The 20,271-nt window shown below is 37.1% G+C and overlaps 1 protein-coding gene across 1 annotated transcript in view; it reads left to right on the top strand.

Moving 5' to 3' along the window:
- Positions 1 to 20,271, top strand: part of AHI1 (Abelson helper integration site 1) — an 87,137-nt gene that overhangs the window by 19,724 nt on the left and 47,142 nt on the right. The window contains exons 13-18 of the mRNA XM_009999144.1: positions 531 to 634; positions 1,258 to 1,376; positions 4,401 to 4,531; positions 5,809 to 5,949; positions 7,964 to 8,166; positions 19,374 to 19,491. Coding sequence (XP_009997446.1) covers positions 531 to 634; positions 1,258 to 1,376; positions 4,401 to 4,531; positions 5,809 to 5,949; positions 7,964 to 8,166; positions 19,374 to 19,491 — 816 coding nt within the window. The remainder of the gene's footprint in view (positions 1 to 530; positions 635 to 1,257; positions 1,377 to 4,400; positions 4,532 to 5,808; positions 5,950 to 7,963; positions 8,167 to 19,373; positions 19,492 to 20,271) is intronic.

Genomic DNA, 20,271 nt, shown 5'->3' with positions numbered 1-20,271 from the left:
GACATATACTAGTGGAGGGTGGGAAGAGTTGAAGATGAGTGAATGAATAAGGTACTTCTGAGTGTTTTACTTCTGGTTCATTTGTGGAGGTATTCACTGGAGTAGTACTACAAAGAAGAAAGAGTTGTGCTTCTATTCTGAAACAAAAGTATTTGTGCTTAATTGAAGATCAATTATTGGTTAACAGTATTCTTGTTCAGGATGCTCTCACTGAACATACATAGTCACGTGAAGCTCATTGAGCTATAAATTTTTTGCTGGTTCTAGAATATGAGAAAAAATGAAAAAACTTAAAAGAATATTCAGCACCCCTGATTTATGTGCTGAATCAAAATTTGTGATATCAAGTTATGCCGTGCAGTATCAGCGAAGGTGTACTTGCAATGAATGTTTCGTAGCAGAAGAGAGGAAAGAATTGATGTTCACCTATTCACAAAAGTAATAGAAAAAATGTGTATGATATTCATACATGCTTTTTTTATTTGTTCTTTTTTGTGGTATTCTACTTACAAGTTGCTATTATTGCACAGGGCTCCACATGTTCTCAGGAGATAGTGCAGGACTGATAATAGTTTGGGATACATCTGTCAAAGAAAGTTCTCAACACCTGTTTCAACACTGGAGGATTAATAAGGTATACACGTTTCTTAAACTAGCATTGTGTCATTGTGTTATTTTATGTGAATTACACCAAATCTAGTAATTTGATTTCAGTTTTTTTATACGTTACATTTTGTATAACTGGCAAGCTGTTTTCTTTAAATAATGATACAGAAGAGCTGAAAGAATGTGATATGATTCACTGACATAGTTTATTTCTTTGTTATTTATTTTAAATTGTTTGGCAGCTTCAGGTTTTTTATATAAAACGTGAAGATGCTTGGTATTTAAAAGCATTGTATTAACAGTTAAATGCTAATGTTCTCTGGAGACAACAATAAAACAGATTGCAGGCTTTAAAAATCACCTCTGTCCATACCTTGGAGGCCTAATCTTCAGTGAGCTTTCTTGTCATCAACGGTATTTCAGAATCTCAGAGTCACAGTAGAACCTGCCTTGTGCTTGTGAGATGTTGATTTCTTAGGATGTAATGCTTGCATATAGGAACAAACTTTTTCCTTAACCACATAAAATAAAGTAGGCAGAAAAAGAGTAATGCAAGAGAAAAAATAATAATGATGTGTAAAAACATGAGTTTTAAAACACAAAGTTTTTGTGTTGTTTTTTTTTTTTACTTTATTTTCCTTCTTTCTGCAGGAAATAAAAGAGAATGATATTAAAGGAATACCAATAAATCATTTGGAGGTGCATCCTAATGGAAGACGTTTATTAATCCATGCCAAAGACAATACCCTGAGAATCATGGATCTCAGAATGCAAGTAGATTTTTTTTGTATCAATTGCATATGTCCTTTTTGTTTTAAAATTTACTTGGGGAAATAATGTGCCATAAAGCTATCAAATGCATAGTTGTAGAGCAGAAGGATGTCCCAATAATCAAGGATAGCAATATTAGGGTTAGGAAATGGTTACAAAACACTGCTGTGTTACAGATGTTTTCTGTGATATTGGGTAAGTCTTTTAGAATAGAGTATCCAAAAATTACTGGATTACTTGGGAGTTTAAGGTGGCATGAAGGAGAAGACAGTAATCTTCTAAAGATTGAATTCATTTTTAAAGATGCAATCTGAGCATGAAAATATCTTTGAAATTATAAAATTTACTTGTGTGTTAGTTTCTCATTGCTAAGTCTGTGGGATTAGTATTTTGATGATAAAATGGTATAAAGATCACCATCATAAATACTGAAATATGCAGTAATGTACATTGTATAAGACATAAAGCAGGTGATGAGATGTTTTTAACTTAGTTTTTTATTATTTTCTCATTTTTAATAGCTGTGAACCTGATCTAGTGGGAGCTGTTCCTGCCCATGCAAGGGTGTTGGAACTAGATGATCTTTAGGGTCCCTTCCAACCCAAACCATTCTGTGATTATTTAATAACAAACTACAATAAAAACCAAAGGGATCACAGAATCATTTGAGTAGTTGAGGTTGGAGTGTTCAGTCCAACCCCAATAATCAAATCATGGGAGCATGTTATGCAGGACTTTTCTCACTGGGGTTTTGAATACCTTGAAGGATGAAGAGTTTACAGCTTCTATGAGCAAAATTTTCTAGTGTTCCTTCACCCTCAGAGTAAAATTTTAAATGGAATGTCCTGTATTTTTATTTGTGTCTGTTCTGTCTTGTCCTTTCAGTGGGTGAAACAGAACTCTTCCTGCTATCAGTTGCACACACTGATAAAATGCAGTTGAACACTTTATTCTGGAAAGCCACATATAAAATATGAATGCGCTTTCTAAATGCTTCATCCTTAATTTCACCTTGCCATGCAAAAAAAACAAAGGTCCTGCGTGTTCTACGTGAAATAACCTGGGGGAAATACCTCTTTATACTGTCATAGGATGAGAAACTGCATTCTTTTAGAACATACCTTTGTACATATCTATACTCTTTCAGGAAATCTCACCTGGAAGTACTGGATTGGGTGTTTGAAATAGCTGAAGTCTTTCCAGTTTTATAGCACACTGTTCATATTTTACTGTAAATGATAAATCATAATGACCATGCTAGCAGAGTAAGCTATCCCCTCAAATGAAACATGAAATTGGTGCGTTATCAGAGGAAACTTTAGTTTTTTGAAGCAGGGAGTGTTCTTCTGTAACTTCTAAAAAGTACAGAGAGTTTTAGTTTGAGAGGGAAAAATGGACATTGATATTAATCTCTTAAGAAACAGTTAATGTGCTGTGCAGTTTCACAATTATTGAACCAGTTTATCTGTAGGACACACAATCTCCTCTCATGTCCCACACCTATGGCCATGTATTCCTAGCATTTCCTTTTTATCAGCTCTAGAGATCATTTGATGCTGGGTAAGTCAGATCAGTGAACTGATCCGACTGAAAATCAGCCTGCAAATACAAATGGTTAATTTTCATTTTAATCACTTATCTGATCTAACTCATCTGATAGCTGCCCAAATGCTAGAGGAGAAATGAGGGAGAGCCTGGGAAAATAAGGGTGGAGAGGGCAGCAGCAGGACTGCTGCTTTGGCCACAGCTCACAGTTACGTTGGCTGAAGTCTATCGATAAGCCACAGGGTCAGATACACAGCACTGATAATTGTACACGTCAGCATTAACTGTTCATTCCCTGCATGAGAAAAGAGGGGGTGGAGGTCAAAAAGCAACACAATTCACTTTGATTGACAGCTGGTTGTTCTTAACTTTGAACTTGCTTTTTTGAACTTTTTGGTTAATGCTGGTGTCCTGTCACTCAGGTACGTGATCAGGGATTTGGTTTTAGTTCAGACTTTTCTTTAGGGTTTCATATGGAGGTTAGTTTTACAGCTTGCAGAACTCTTCTCTACATTCCAAAGGTACTGTCTTTCTTATTCACATGGCTACAACTCTTATTTGGGCTAATATGGTCTTCCACTGTGATCACTAAAGCATCTTTTTCTATTGCTTGCCAAATAGAATTATAGTTAAGATGTATTTATTCAGGATATTGTTAAAAATATATATATATATACATATCCTATCATATCAGCTGCATTTAATTTCTCCCAGCATGCCTCCATTGCTGCTGCAGTAACACATTTTAAAAATAACAGTCTGTTGTCTTTGAGAACTTTCAGGGCCTTTTGCCATTCCTCTTACCTCCTTTTTGAACTTAGTGTCTCTTTCCAAACTGTCCATAGTTTTGGAGATAGCATCTTACAAGCTGGCTTAGGTTTCTTTACCTCCTTTTGCAGATTCTCTCTTGATGCCTACAAACTGACAGTAGTTAATTAGTAGGTCACTATTATTATGATAATTAGCAGCATTTCAATGAAAAATTATTAGGATACCTAAGTAGCACAATAATGTTAATGTTAAGAGTAAACCAACGTCCATGTCTGAATTTTCTTTTATTCTGCTGCTGGTTTTGTGACCAAGGAGACATTAGTCTGAAGCTACTGGAGAGAGATACTGGACAAATAAAAGCACTGCTGGGATGTAATCAAGCCTAGGAAGTGTAATGAAAACTTTTTTTGGCAGTGCTTGGAGTAGTTAGTGCAAATTGCCCCATTTTTTTTTCAAGAAAATTTACATCAAGAAAATGCAAAATGCCACATCTGTATCTGCTCTCTAGATCTGAGTATTTCCGTTTTCTACCAAAAGACATGGTTGTACACTTTCAGCTACAATTTCAGGTACATTATGAATGCCAGGGAAAAGGTAAACACTGCACTCTGCAAAAAGGGAGTGCCTGCATATCTATTTGGGATGCAAGGTTTTTTTTCTGTTCTTGAACGTATCCACTACATTTGCAAAACAATCTCTGTCTTTAGCTTGGCTACGAAGAAATACATCGGTGCCACAAATTACAGAGAGAAGATTCACAGCACCTTAACACCATGTGGTACATTCCTATTTTCTGGAAGTGAAGATGGAAAGGCTTATGTTTGGAATCCAGAAACAGGTAAGTAATTATTTTATGATCTCAAATCAGGTTATCAAGACTGAGTGGGACAGGGTTTTGTAAGCTTCAGTGTTACACTTTTGATAAGGAAAAAAATTTTATTAAGATGCTGTTAAATCCTGAAGCCTTAGCTCCACCTTTTACATAGCTGTTATTAATATCTAAAATTTAATTCTCTAGAATAAATTAATAGGCAGAGTTGGCATTTGTAATATCCAGCAGGAACACAGCCCCTTAAGTTCAGCTTTTTGTGTACTGCAATTCTTCGCATGTGAATGAGAGTCTTAGAATGGAATGCACAGAAGTGTTGTAGGTCAGATCAGTCTTTCTGCTTTGCTGAGAACCAATTCAGAAACACTTCAGCTGTTTCCCAAGGATGATCAGAGACTGAATATTTTGGGCCATTGGTATATATGGTTTCTTCATTAATTATTCCCCAAACCAAGTAGTTTCAAAAACAGCTGTCAGAATCTTTCTGGAAAAGTGTTACGCAAATGTAAGGTAGAGAGTTTGTGGTCTTCACTGTACAGTGAGGTAAAAGCAACAAAAATAATAGTAGAGGATAACAGACTACACTTGTTTTGTTTTTATGACATTATGGTCTGCCTCCAGCTATAATCTAAATAATTTTTTAAAAGGAAAAAGTAAATACTTTAAAGCTGGCAGCTGACAGTTCTGTTTTGAATTTCTTGCCACAGTTCCAACTATATTAGCTTAAATCTATGGCACTACATAATCTGAAAACTTAAAAAAAACCCCCAAAAGTAAAAAGGGGAAGAAACTTTGTTAGCAGTATCCTTTACTAGGTTTTTATTTTTGCTTACACACTCTACTTATATTCATAATGTCATCAGCTGAAGAGCAAATCTTATGTATTTTTTCATAATTTTGTGCTCAACTTTCACTCCAATTGTCAGAATGATATAATTGAAATCAATTAAGGTGTCTGCCAAATGCTAACACAAACAAACACTGAGGAACACCACCTTTCCAGAGCTCACTTATCACAAGAGAACTCAGCTAACCTGATGCATGCTTTGGGGTTTCCTGCAGCTGTTGCAAATGCACCAGCTTTTCTGACTTACTAAATACCTTAACAGCATGGAATATTTTTTTGTCTTATGCCAAATAGTATTTTCAGTAAGGAAATGGATAGACAAATATATATTTATGATGGTAGTCACTGTACTGCCATAAGACAAGCTTAATCATCATCTATTATTTTGTGGTATGAAATGTGTTTCCATGGTATTAATAAAAGTATTGCATTTCTGTAGGAGATCAGGTGGCCATATATTCTGAGCTCTGCTTCACATCTCCGCTTCGTGATGTTGCCTTTCATCCACATGAACACATGGTGTCATTTTGTGCCTTTGGTCAAAACCAGCCAATACTTGTATACATTTATGATTATAAAGGTACAGTACCAAACTTCTTGATACACACCTATTAATATTTTATTTTTAGAAGTGATTTCCTACTATTTGTACTTCTTTTGAAGGAAGAAGAGAACAGTCATTTGATGATAATCAAAACCCACCTGGACATAATCTTGAGCGCCCTGCTTTAGGTTACCTTGCTTTGATCAGGGACTTTGCCCTAACCAATCACCGGAGATCCCTTGCAACCCTAGTTTTAAATGTGTTACTGTATGTCATCCTGTGTGATTCTTACAGCACTTAATCGTATATAGACAATGTCATAAATATTTAAAAGCCCCTTTTCAGTATCAGGGTGGATTATGGAGCCAGAAAATACTATCGTCCTGAAAATTAATTAACAGCTTAATACAAATCTCACTATTTTCTGTTGGTTATGTTACAAACTAATGTTAAGGAGCTGTATAGATATTAATATGGGACAGTACACATTGTTTTATTAAACAGGTTTTACACCTGTGGTGTGATTAGGTAAGATGCATATTTATTCCCCATGTTGTACTGAAGATAATACTAGCTTTGAATTTTTTATACACGAAATAGGATTCAGACTGTCCTTTGCAGACTTTTGTGATGTTGTGCTTTTGTGATTAGCTTTGGCAGTGTCAGTGTTTCAATTACAGACAGTTTCAGGTGTCATGTTGCAGCTAGACAGTACATAATATTAATATGAATTATACAATAAATCTTGCATATCTGTCACAGATTTTGGTTCTAATTATGTTTGCAATGAAAATAGATTTATAAAGCTTGTCATGTCTTTTGCATTTGCCTTTTAGATAACATGAACTAACAAGATTACTCATCTCAGATTTCACTGTTAAGATTATTTGTCTCTAGAGTTCATTGTTTTTTATAGGCAAATAAAGTGGAATGACTTTAATGAATATTCAGTGCTAAACTTCAGCCCAGAAAGATATCTGCATTTTGGAGAGCGGTGGAAAATATTTTGGGTGAAGGAATTCTTTAAAATTTTTTACTCTTCAGTAGAGAGGGAGTCTTTAAAAAGCCAACAGGGTAGTTTAATACATATATATATATGCATGTGTGTATGTATATTTAGAGATCACACAGATATCACACCAGTAATTATTTGTATCATCTGACTGTTTATCTAAGTCACTGATGATAGTAAGGTTTTGCATAGGTTGTGGTCTTTTCTACATTGTCTGTTACTAAATTTTTGTTCCTGTTTTGGTTAAAAGCACACACTTTGCTTTCAGAAGATGGTCTTAACTGTGTTAGTGTTGAAAGAGCTAATCATACAGTAATACTACTCTTAGTCACTGACACAGTTTTCACATAAGTGTTTTACATACACTAACAGTTTTATTAATTATCCTAGACAAAACTTTCATGAATAATTATTTTAACCTTTGTTGGTTTGAGACCACAGTGGAAAAAATAGCAAAAGTCAATTTGTTTAAATGATAGGAAGCACGACTTTCATCAAAAGTATCCTGTCCTAGAGCAGTCTGCCTATTCTAGAGCGGGCTACCTCCTAAGAGTGCTTCCTGTGCCTATATGTTTGTCTAGCAACTTTGAAATTTTACTACAAGTATCAAGTATCGTAAGCTCAATTGAACTAGGCTGGAAAAAATGTGATATGTACCTGATAAAATAGCTGACTTGAATTCAGTGCCAGGTATATAACTTATTTGCCTTGGAAAACTCCTTTCTCTCCCCCCCCTAATATTTCTGCATGGAGAACACAAATATTTATAAGCAATACAAAAATATCGGTTCTGTGTGATAGGTTACTGAACACAAAAGATAACAGAGTGGAGACCTGTGAAGAGGAAGTTAGGGGGAAGCGGGGTGGTATGGGGAAAAATTGTTATTTTCAGGTTTCCCTGTAGCACTATTAGTACACATTCTGAAGGTGTTCCACTGAAGATACGGCTGGCAAAATGACAGTGACGATTCAGTTATTTCTTTTTCCCATGGTAAAGCAAGGCTTCACCTGACACATTAATATTGTTTATTTCTGCAGTTGCACAACAGGAAGCTGAACTCGTAAAAGATCTCAGTTCATCACTTACAACAGCTGCACCAAGAGGGCCACAGATCTTTAGCAGTTTTTCTGAAACTCCTATACAAAAAAGTTCAGGACTGTCTCCAGCAGATCAGTTTGTCAGTGTTGCAAGAACATCAATGAGAATGCAGAAGGTGAAACAGAAACTTGATTCCGTAACAGTAAGTCAAATTTAATTAATTTACAGAAGTGTATGGTCTTCTCAGCCAAAGTTCATATTCTGGGACTGGTATATGTAACAGAACATCTATATGTAGTCTTAATATCTGCTCTTCAGAAATGAATGCTTTTCTCAGTGTTATTAATGCACCTGTAAGTAGCTCTTTAGAAGAGATGAATTGCATAAAGCTAAGTTATTTTTGTTTATCAAGTACTGCTGACAAGGGATGTTTTCTTTCCATGCCCATTGCCATTTGTATGATTTACTCCATAGATCATTATGGCTGAGCTTTAGAAAATTACCCTGTGGGTTTTTTTGTTTTTTCTATTCACCTTTAGAATTGTATGTGGCATAGATGGCAGGGGGTTTGTAGCAGGGGGTCCTACAGGGCTGACATGGGTGGCCTTGTACAGAGCACAGCTGTTTCCAGCCAGGTCCGTGAAGGACAGCACAAACTCCCTGCACAACTGACATTGGAACCAAACAGGATTGCCTGTGGCATCTCTCTGAAAACATACATAAGAAAGCTTAGTAGCTACTAGGGACAGGAGACACCAGACTGGAGCAGGAAATGTAGAGGAAAACATGTGAGGAGGCACAAATGGAGGTCCAGGAAGAGGTATGTGAGGAGGCACTAAGGAAGATATAGGAGGCACAAAGGTGATACAGAAAGCACAAAACAATGCACAGATGGAGATAAGGAGAAGGTAATGGAGTAGGCATGAAGGGAAAAGCAGGAGAAGATGTGAGGAGAAAGAGAAGAAAACAAAGTAGGAGGTGCACCTCTGAAGAGACTGCAACCCATGGAGGGATCCATGCCAGACAGGTACAATCCCCCAAGGGAATTCTGGCCAATGGAGGACCCACACTAAAGCAGTTAAAAGGAGGAAGAAACAAGTAAAGGGAAAAAGAGGAAGCCACTAGGCACTAACCCTGCTCCCCTACACCATCTCACCTTACCTAAAGGACTGAGGGTGACGTAATTGCAAAACCAAGAAGAGTGATCAGGAGAGAGAGGAGTCTGGAGCAAACCTGAAAAGAGGGATGAAAATGTTTTCTTTGTGCGGTTGTTTTTTTTTTTACTGTTCTCCTGTTTCTCATTGCCTAAATCAGTAATTAAAGCTTTTGTAATTGGGAACAGATTTAATTAAGTAAAATTCCCCAACTTGAGATGATTTTGCATGCGACAAGAATGCAAAAAAATCCTGTATAGTGCAGTTATAATTACTGTATACAGTGAAATTAACTGTATTTGGGTTTACATTTGCTATTTTTTGGTTTTATGTATTTCTGAGCACATATAGGTTTATTTATTTATTTTTCTCTCTTAGGCTTTGTCTGCATTAGTAAGTAGTGAAGCGCAAAAGAAGCAGTTGAGTAGATGAAAGCAGTTGTTGCTGAGGATGCTGTAGCTACTCTCATCATGTTTTAGAGGTTTTGCTCTGAATTAGATCTAGTCTAGTTCCCTGGCATAGGCATCCCCATTAGGCCTGTGCTTTAAAACTACCCAGAAGGAAGCTACTGCACACTCTGTTTTCTGGACTCTTGAGTTCCCAGTGGACCCCTTTGTAATACACCACAGTGTAGCTCACATGGATGAGGGAAGCATGTTGCTGCTGCCCCTACAATTACATATGTCCTTACATGAAGCAAGCTTTGTTTCTGTTTTCTGATTATTTTGTTCTGGCGCATCTGCCGCTGAGCCCTGATGCCTTCAAGATATTTATCGATCAAAGAGAAAGACACATAATATGGAGAGCATGGAGCACGTAATCTTGTGTCTGGGAAGACGTTCCAGAAGAAATTATTTTTACTCTTCTGGATGTCTTGTCATCTGAGGAAGAAGACAGGGGTATTGAATTTCTGTGAGTCTTTATATTTGCAACTGTTTATAGTCCCTGATTAGCCAGGGATTCTGGGCTGTGGGAGGACAAGTCTAGTTTAGCAGAACCATGTAGTGATTCCATGGAACCATGTACCTAGGTGAAATAGATTTGTCTACTACTGTGCTTGAGAGAATAACTTTCAGCTACTGGAATTTTGTAACCTTTGACTCCCATCGCTCAATGACCAGTTTGGGGTGAGCAAGTCCACTATGACCAATCATGATCAAGGATTTGGACAGCATCCTGTGAGAGAATCAGGAAGGTCATCTGAGTTTTGTCACTCTGTGGGTTTCCAAACGGTACATGATGGCAGATGAAAGACTCCAGATCCAGTCTTTACCTGTCATAGAGCAAAAACTGGGAGTTCTTCCATGTAGGGCTTTATGAAGATATTGGGAGGAGAATTATTTTCATTGAAATGAGTCTTGACCCTCATCTCTTCAGCAACCCAACATAAGCCACAGGACACAGTGACACCTCCTTTCCGAGCAGGGATAGGATAATTTCTTGCACGTGGGTATAGGATTGCCTGCCTGCATTATCAGGGATTCCAGATAGCCCCATATAATATATCAACATTAACACTTAAAATTTCTACTCATTTGTAATTGTGAATTATAATTTTGGATGCATGTGCATTTTCATGTGCACAACTCCCTTTTTTGTGTGAAAAATGATGCATGTATGGAAGTGCAGACTCTGCTGGAAGTTTTGTTAGAATGCTTATTTACATAAATACTAAAGCATTTGTCAAAGGTTGTAAAAGTTGCTACTCAGCCGTCTGTGTAAGAATGCGCTAATACAGCTGAGTCCAGAGAAATGAAAACAGAGGAAGCAATCCTATGAAGCTACATGTAGGGTGGAAGGCTGCCCTGTGAGAGGGTTGGAATATGAAAATCCAAACGAGAACATTGGTGTTACCTTGTGTGTGTTTGTCAGGAAAAATAAAAGTTAACTGGAAACTATGTAAGCTTTTTACTGGTATTTTGGTAATGTTCTTATGCCAGTGTCTTGTCACAGATGTGAAGAGATCACCATGTTGGGGCAAGCATCTTGGCAGCATAGCCTGCCAGTAAATGTGACCTGAAGTCACGCCTGGGGTTGTATTTGTGAAACAAAGGTGCTGGAACCTCTAAATAGTTGATCTGCCAACAGAGGGGTCTCTGGGAAAAATGTGGGTGAACTTAACAGCAGTAACTAATGGATATAAGATTAACTTATAAGTGGAAATTCTGGAGGTCTGCAAGTGAAATATGTGATTTTAAAATGTAATGTGAAAATTTGGTTGAAGCTAGATAGAAGTAGACAATATTCTGACCCTTTATGAGCTCGGGTTTTTTGCGTTGTGACCAGTGCCTCCTTTTCAGGTCCCTTTAGAACCAATGTTTCTTTTGTTTTTCTTCTTTGCTACCTAAACAGGAACCTTAATGAACCATAGATTCTTTTCCTCTGCAACACTACCATTCCTGTTAGCACAGAAAATGGGTAGTTAGATTCAGTCGTTGACTATTGGGTTAAAGCTTTAGTAAGTCACAAAAGCTAGGACGATTTGTTACAAAAGGTAAATATTAATTTCTCTATGGAACCAGAATTCAGAATTGGCTTCTTTACTCTAATTTCTCTATGTGATAAAGTGAATCTTGGCAGGAATTCTTACTTATCTCTGCCTCAAGGAACTAATGCTAATGTATATTTCTATTCACAGTTTTTTATAAGAAAACACTTAAGGCATTGAAGCTAGTCATTGAAGGAACTCATAAGTGGTTTTCATTCAGTGTTACTATTTATTTATTTAGAATTTCACTTCCATCTAGCAATCACAATACTTGTTTGTAACTTGACATGCAGGACATATAACAAGGGAGGATATATATTATGTAGATATTGGGGGAAGGGCTTCTCTTAGAAGTATGATAGTCTGACTCTGACATTAGGATTTTTAGATGTTAAAAATTCCATGCTATAATTTGAAGCAGAGAAAACCTTTTTAGCACTTATGGACAGCATCTATATAGACTCTGTAGTACTAGTCCTGGAATCTATTATATGTTGGCTGTCCTGTCTCATGTGAATACTTCTAAATTAATTAAATGTCTGTTTAGTTTTTTGAGTCTTGATTTTATGGTATATTTCTGAAAAATGTTTTTAAAAGGTTGCCAAAATTCTGATACTCAGAGGTTTTTAACTGCAATATTAGACAAGTAGAAAGTAAACATGTTCTTTCCTATATACAGAACTACTTACACTTGTTTGGAATTTTTTTGTCCTTTGAGTGTATTTATTACTATGCCAGAATTCATTAAGGGAGTAAGTACTGTGAGAGAATCCAGCATCTTACACTTCTAATCGCAGCAAATGTATTAACTTGTATCATTAAGCTGTATGACTATAAAGTATGGTCATATATGATGCTTTGTATATGTCAAATAATATTCTGCCTAGTCCTTCCAGATGCTCTCCTTTTAGCATTTAGGTGGAGATGCAAAATATATCTTGTGTGAAAACAACAGAATTTAAAACCACTGCTTTTCAGAAAAAAACATGCAACCTTCCTAGCAAACACATAAACATGGCACTATCTAAGCCATCAAGTGGAAGAAGCTGGAAGCTTGTCCTTTTGTCTGCAACAGAGTTGTAGAGGCAGAGCTGGATGCCAGAGTAGCATGTGTTTTTTGTACTGTCTTCCAGGTCATCTTGGTTCTGGTAGAATGAAATACCATGCTTGGCTTCTGGGTTTTAGTGCATATCGGGAAGAGAAGAGTTCTATACACAGCTTTTACCTGAAGACAGAAAATGGGAGGGTTGTAATATATTAAGTACTGAGAACTCTTGTTGAATCTTTCCATTCTGAAATTTGCCAAGCCACTCTCCATAGTATTTGAAAAGTCATGGAAGTCAGATAAAGTCCCTAGTCACTGAAAGAAAGGAAACATAACTCCTGTGTTTAAAAGGCTAGAAAGGAGGACCCTGGGAACTACTGACCTGTCAACCTCACCTCTGTGTCTGGGAAGATCATGGAACAGATCCTCCTAGAAGACGCAGGGAGGTGATTCAGCATGACTTTACTAGGTGCAGATCCTGCCTGACCAACCTAGTTGCTTTCTACAATGGAGTGACAGCATCAGTGAACCAAGGCCAAAGCAGTGGATGTTGTCTATCTGGACTTCTACAAGGCCTTTTTCTACAAGTCCTTTGACATGGTCCTCCACAACATCGTCCTCTCTAAGTTGAAAAGATACGAATTTGATAGGTGGACTGTTCATTGGATAAGGAACTGGCTGGATGATCACATCCAGAGGATAGTGGTCAATGGCTTGATGTCCAGATGGAAAGTGGTGACAAGTGGTGTCCCTCATGTCCCCTACTGGGACCAGTGTTGTTTAGCATCTTCATTTATGATATTGACAGTGGCATTGAGAGCACCCTCAGCAAGTTTGCTGATGACACCAAGCTGGTCTGTGCAGTTGATATGCCAGAGAGACAGGATGCCATCCGGAGGAACCTGGACAAGCTGGAGAAGTGGGCCTAGGTGAACATTATGCAGTTCAACAAGGCCAAGTGCAGGGTCCTGCACCTGGGCAACCAGAGATATGAATACAGGCTGGGGGAAGACATGCTAGAGAGCAGCCCTGACAGTACCAGTGAATCAAAAGTGGGACATGAGCCACCAATGTGCAATGCAGCCCAGAAGGCCAACCACATCCTGGGCTGCATCAAACATTACAGCTATTCTCTGGAATAAGCAAATAAGGGCTTGTCAAAATACAAAATTACACTTTTTGTTTAAGTGCATAATTTAAAAAAATTAGTGAAGTGCAAGCCTCATAATAATTTATTTTTTATTAGAATAGTAGGAATGGTAATCAATTTTCACAAAAATATCTGTTTTTTAACATCTCTGTAAAATATTTTTTTTTAATCTACCAAGAAAGGGTTTTATATGAGATGGGAAAAGCCTGGAGTCTAACCAAATGCTTGGAGAGACATGGGGAGAGAAAGGGAGCAGGGTGGAGGTTACAAATGTCTGAGCGGTTACATGATTACCGGAAACTGTGTACTGTATTTCAAGTCATGTTCTAATGTAGGTTTCTGTATGTATTTGACAAGTTGTGAGTCCGAATAATTTCTGTTGTCTGTTTTTTATTTTTGCGAGACCTGGACAGGCTGGAGAGTTGGGTGGGGAGAAACTTGATGAAATTCAACAAGGACAAGTGTAGAGTCTTCCATCTGGGGAAGAACAACCCCATGCACCAGTACAGGCTGGGGGCTGACCTGCTGGAGACCAGTGTAGGAGAAAGGGACCTGGGGGTCCTGGTGGACAGGAGGATGACCATGAGCCAGCGATGTGCCCTTGTAGCCAAGAAGACCAATGGCATCCGGGGGTGCATTAGAAAGGGTGTGGTCAGTAGGTCAAGAGAGGTTCTCCTCCCCCTCTATTCTGCCTTGGTGAGGCTACATCTGGAATATTGTGTCCAGTTCTGGGCCCCTCAGTTCAAGGACAGGGAACTGCTTGAAAGAGTCTAGCGCAGAGCCACAAAGGTGATGCAGGGAGTGGAACATCTCCCTTATGAGGAAAGGCTGAGGGAACTGGGTCTCTTTAGCCTGTAGAAGAGGAGACTGAGGGGTGACCTCATCAATGTTTACAAATATGTTAAGGGCAAGTGTCAGGAGGATGGAGCCAGGCTTTTTTCAGTGATGCCCAATGATAGGACCAAGGGCAATGGGTGCAAACTGGAACACAGGAGGTTCCATGTAAACATCAGAAAAAACCTTCTTTCCTGTGAGAGTGACAGAGCCCTGGAACAGGCTGCCCAGAGAGGTTGTGGAGTCTCCTTCGCTGGAGACATTCAAAACCTGCCTGGACGTGTTCCTGTGTGATGTGCTCCAGGTGCCCCTGCTCTGGCAGGGGGGTTGGACTAGATGATCTTTCGAGGTCTCTTCCAATCCCTAGGGGTCACAAATCTACTTTTTACTGTTGCTGATTTTGTCATTGGCCAATTCTAGTAGAATGTGTATATTCAGGTGTGTTCTTAAACTGAAATGCCAGTTTTATCCATTCCAGGAAAGCTCATAGTCTGTGTGTAATGGCTGAGTGGGTCTATACAACTTGTATATAACTGAGCCTGTGTTTAGCTGTTTTGTGTTTGTACAAATAATTTGGTTTTCCTTGTGGCTAAAGGAAAGAAGCTTGCTACTCCAAATGTTTATAGTAATCTTAATTTCTTCTTAAAAACAACTACAAGAAAAAGTTAAAGAAAAAAAAAAGGAGGAGGATAGCTTTTGTGGTAAGCCTATAATTGAAGTGATGGAACTCTCTGGCAGAACTAAGAAACTGAATATATAGAATTACTGTGTGTTGATGTAAATAATCTATAGACAATAGCTGTATCTAAACTGTTGGATCAGGCTCCCTCTAGCTTCAATTTTCATATGTATGCCCTGGTTGCTTCTGGGCTTCTGTGGAAAAATAATGGAGCACCCAATTTATGAGGGAACTATATTGCCCTTTAGATGAGCTCATGAACTGGATAATCACGGTAAGAGGATTTTAGGGAGCATCAGCGGAACACACTGGCATTGAAGTCAGTATGTTTCACTTTTGCCTGTCTCTACCTGGATGATACCTTTTTTTTTACCTGTCCTTGATTTTCCCATTTAAACTAGCAGTTCCTCAAGAACTGGCTATATTAGTCTCTAAATGCCCACAATGCACCAACCACAGTAGAATCCCAGCTTTTGCTGGAAGCCTTCTAATGGTACTGTCATAGAAGTGATTGCATTTTAATATAAGTGTCAGCTTGATTCAAACTTACATTGCAAATTTATAAGCTGTAGTAGTACCATACTCCTACTTCACGTATCAGTACCTATGTATTTTCTTCCAGCAGTAAGAAAAATATAGAATTTGTATTTTATTTTTTTGTCAAATTCAATTGTCAACTTTTAATTTTTAATTTTTTTTTTAATCATGGTCTAATAACACTTTTACACTGTTTTTAAGCCTCTAGGATACTGGTTTTGAAGTTTCAAAAGGGAAGCCTAAAACTAAAAGAGTAAGTGGTAGTAGAGAGCTGGCCAACTTGATTTAACTTGCAAGTATATATGGAAATGTCATTTATATTGGTTGCAGTGGTCATAAAAGTGCATTCCTGGGGAAAAAACAGAAGTTGTTATCGTCATCTTGTCAAGTCTGGCAGTATTCTGGTTTTTGTCTCATGCAATTCACTTTTACTGTGAAAACTAGTTCCACTGAAAATGTTTATTTGCATAATTTGCATAGAACTGCCCTAACACAAAAAAAGAAAATGCAAATCAGCTTTGTTTAAACTTGGCAAAAGTTATAAGTATCCTTTTTAACTACAAAAACTACATGAATGCTATACCTCTTAGTTTTACTCAATTCAGCTAGTAGTAAACTGCGTCTCTGATAAAGCTGTGGTTTGTGCATGAAGCAAGCGGAGCCTGTTGTGAAAAATAAGTAGATTGATGGTTGGCTATCTTAGCCAACTTTGCTCATTGTTGTAAAGATATTTAGCAATGCCTCCCCACAGCATGCATTTCAAAAAAATTGCTTCACCCTGTTCTGTAGGTAGTCCTAGTTCTGTCTGTTGTAGGGGAATTAATTACTCTTCATAGGGCAGTGTACTTAACCTGAAAACAGTTCTGTTGGATCAGTAGTTCTTATATATTAGACATGTTGTTCCTTCTTCTGTGATAAAGTTGTGGGTTATTTTCTCTTTGAGCCTTTTAAAGATTTAAGTAATACTTCAGAAATAGTTGCAGAATGGTCATAAACACTCTGATTTTGGGAGCACTTTGGATGTGCTGTCTTTCATGGCTCAGTCGCACTGAGCTTCTCTGTCATTAAGGGGAGGAATGAATCACTCCTGTAATGCTGCATAAATTTAAATATTTTTAATATCTCTTTTATACCGATGTATTTTATTTTTTTAAAAAGAACTTGGAGAGAAAGGAAGGAGTTGTAAGATATAACTTATTTTGGTTTTTCAAAAAGCCAATATTCTTAAATCTTCAGTATTATACATTCACTCTTCTAATTTACGTATCAATTGCATTTGATTTCAAAGCATGCTTTTTGGCATGTATAGTGAGAGTATTTGACGAATACAACAAAAAAATAAAGTAGGGAAATAAATACTGTACAGAAACAATTAACACACAGAGTTCCATACCTTTTCTATAATTTAATCAAGCACCACAATCAAGACAAGTTTCTCCTGGTATTTTTTCCCCTCCAGGATGAACCAGGGAATTGTCTGTTAAGTGCTAGTTTTGAGTAGTTCTCTCTGCTGTGTTTAGTTTGATTTGCAATCTGTCTTCATTCCCTGGTAGTATCTGAAACCAGCTTTTTTGATAGCTAATTTGAAAGAGAATTCAAAAAAGTTCCATGAGAATACTTGACTAGGAAACACACATTTGTATCACTGATGGTGTAGTGTGCACTCAGTGAGAATTTTGTGCAGGGGGAGATCTCGTTTATCTTACTGCAGAAAAGCTCTTACTAGACATAACAGTGCATAAAAGCGGATGAAACACTGGAAAGCTGATCTTGACATGTTTGCAGAACAGATTTATTTTTTTTTTCTGTCCTAATGGCTTTCCACAGTATTTGTGCGTATCAGATAAACATATTTAAGTGTAAGAACAACAGATTGATTTTGTTGTGCAGAATAACATTCCTCTTAATTCTGCTTACATTTCACAACTAGCATTTACTAAGATTCTGTTTAATTTGCAGGCTGCAGTAAAACATAGCTTTTTAATCATGTTGCATGGTTGATCTGATCTTATGTCTTGCTTTCAATTCTGGTTGGCTTTGGAATATAGTCATTGCAACTGTGTGCAGTTGCTGACAAAGGACGTGATTAGTTAAATACAGTTTTTATAATAAACTTCTTTCAGTAGAATTAAATCCACATTGCTATACAAAAAACAGATACATTAAAATGAAGATCTTATATAGTCATACAGAGGAGATGATAGCCAATATCCTCTCTGCCCACGGTCAAGTTAATCAACAGGTTTTTGGTGCTGTATGACCTGCATCCCAGGTATACTTCCCAGTGCCTGCGTATTCTGCATTACTGGAACCTTTTGAATTTTTTAATATTAAGTTACAGAAATAGGAATTATATAAATTATATCATTCATGGAAATAAGCCACTGATTCACTTTGGTTTAGGTGTCTCTTCAGACAGAATTTAGAAACCAGTAGACTGAAAATTTGCAAAATGTCATTGTTCTGGTTTTGGTCAACAGCTGAAGTTTAAGGTTCTGATCCAGAGTTTACTGAGGCCAAAGAAGTGCTCCAGTGTGTGTGGGCTTTTAGTTGGTTTAAGTAACCATGTGCATTTACTCTAGATTGTGAAATAAGCTTGACTTTTGAAATGGATAAAAATTATAACATATTATGTAAATAACTTTCAAAAATGTTAGAATATTAATCAATTTTCTTTGAAGAAAGCTGTAAGTATTTTATTTAGGGCCCTCTTTCCTTCCCCTTCAGCTGTACTATCAAAGCATCCAGTGAAAATATGTTTTACAAACAGTAAAGTTCTCAACTGGATCCTGTCAAAAAACTAAGATTTGTCATAACATATTTTATACCTAGGCTATATTGCATAGTATCTCAAGAGTAAAGTTTGGGTGAGGTTTTGCTTTGTGATAACTGCATGTGTATCAAGTACCTCCACAGCAAGCCATATTTTAACTACATTATCTTTGTGACTGTGGAAATTAGGACTGCAGATATTTTCTGTGTAGCTTACAGAAGGGAAGTGTCTGGTGTTTTTGTGTATGTTTTAATGATGTGTAGAAATCAGGGGTTTTTTTCTTCTTTTTGGATTTTTTTTCTCTCATTCTAATATTGAGCAATTTCTTCATAGATGCAGTGTAGCTTGAGTACTCAAAAGTGACACTTTATTTTACATTTATCAGTTTATAACCATATATAAATGTATTTTTATTTTTATACATGAAGATGCAATGAGATGTCAGTTCAAACATTTCTGTTCCATTGTTTGCACTGCTTGAGATTTTGTGTCAGCATGTAAACATGCAATTCACTTTATAGCTGTGTTAATAATTTTCCCAAGTCTGTGTCACCAAATACTAGAAAAAACAATAACCAACCAAAATACCCATCCATTGAAGTTGTGATTTATCATCGACATGAATCTTAATTTTTTTCCTGGAATTCAGTTGTTATTTAGAGTAAGCAAATATTTCTCTTCTAGCTGTTGCATCAGTAAGTAACCCAGGAAATTACACTTCGCTTTCTGATTTGTCTTTCCTATTACAGGCGAGCTCAAATCTCTTGCTTCCTGCACCTCCATTGCTGTCACCACACTCCAGGCTAAGACTGCCAGGCACTCAGAGCACTCCACTGAATCCTCTCTATTCTTTCACTACTAAAAGTGGTAAGTTTCTTTATTTCTTCATTCTCTGTAAGGAATGGGTAATAACTTCTATGAGGATTTTTTTCTGCCTTTATCAGTTCTGATTTGCAACTCTTTCAGGGGGTGTCCTTGTTACATGTGGTATAATTTGAAGTGCAGTGTGATGCAGTGCTTCCCTTATAGTGTAAGGGTTTTCTTAAGCTCTACAGTTGTTCATTAGTTCTCTAAATTCCTAGAACACTATGAGACTGCCATATTTTCTTAATTTAATATTTTGTTAATATTCTAGTACTTGCTTAGTATCTTAAACACAGACACTGGAAAACAATAAAAGCATAAGTATCAGTAGAAGAAAACAGTAATAAGAAAAGCAGTTGATACAAAAAGTGCAGTGTTCAGTGGTCTTATTTGCAGTTGTGTTTATGGGTTTGTTTCTAAAGATGTTTTGTATTCAAACTATGCATACTTTTCTAGTAATATCTATTGTGTTGCTAATCACAATATCCAATAATAAAACTGATAACTTCATGCCTTTTGGTCTTTTTTTTGGCACCTGTAAAATAAGAATCTCTTGTTTTGAAGTTTGTTTGTTGGTTTTTTTTGTTTTGTATCCTTGAGAAGTGTAAGAAGTTGTCCAGGGGGCAGGTGGAATATATAATGAACTAAAAACAGGTGACAGAGTTATAAAATGTAGTTAGTAAAGACAGGAATAGTCTCTGTAATTATATAGAATTATCTCCTACAGGCAGTTTTCTTTGGAAATCAAGTTGTGATTACTTTTTCTGAGCAGTGAGGGAAAGA

This window comes from Chaetura pelagica, unplaced genomic scaffold, assembly GCF_000747805.2.
Source record: "Chaetura pelagica isolate M959 unplaced genomic scaffold, ChaPel_1.0 scaffold90, whole genome shotgun sequence".
Classification (NCBI taxonomy): Eukaryota; Metazoa; Chordata; class Aves; order Apodiformes; family Apodidae; genus Chaetura; species Chaetura pelagica.
The sequence above is the reverse complement of the archived record's forward strand: the minus strand, read 5'-3'. Positions and strand labels throughout refer to the sequence as shown.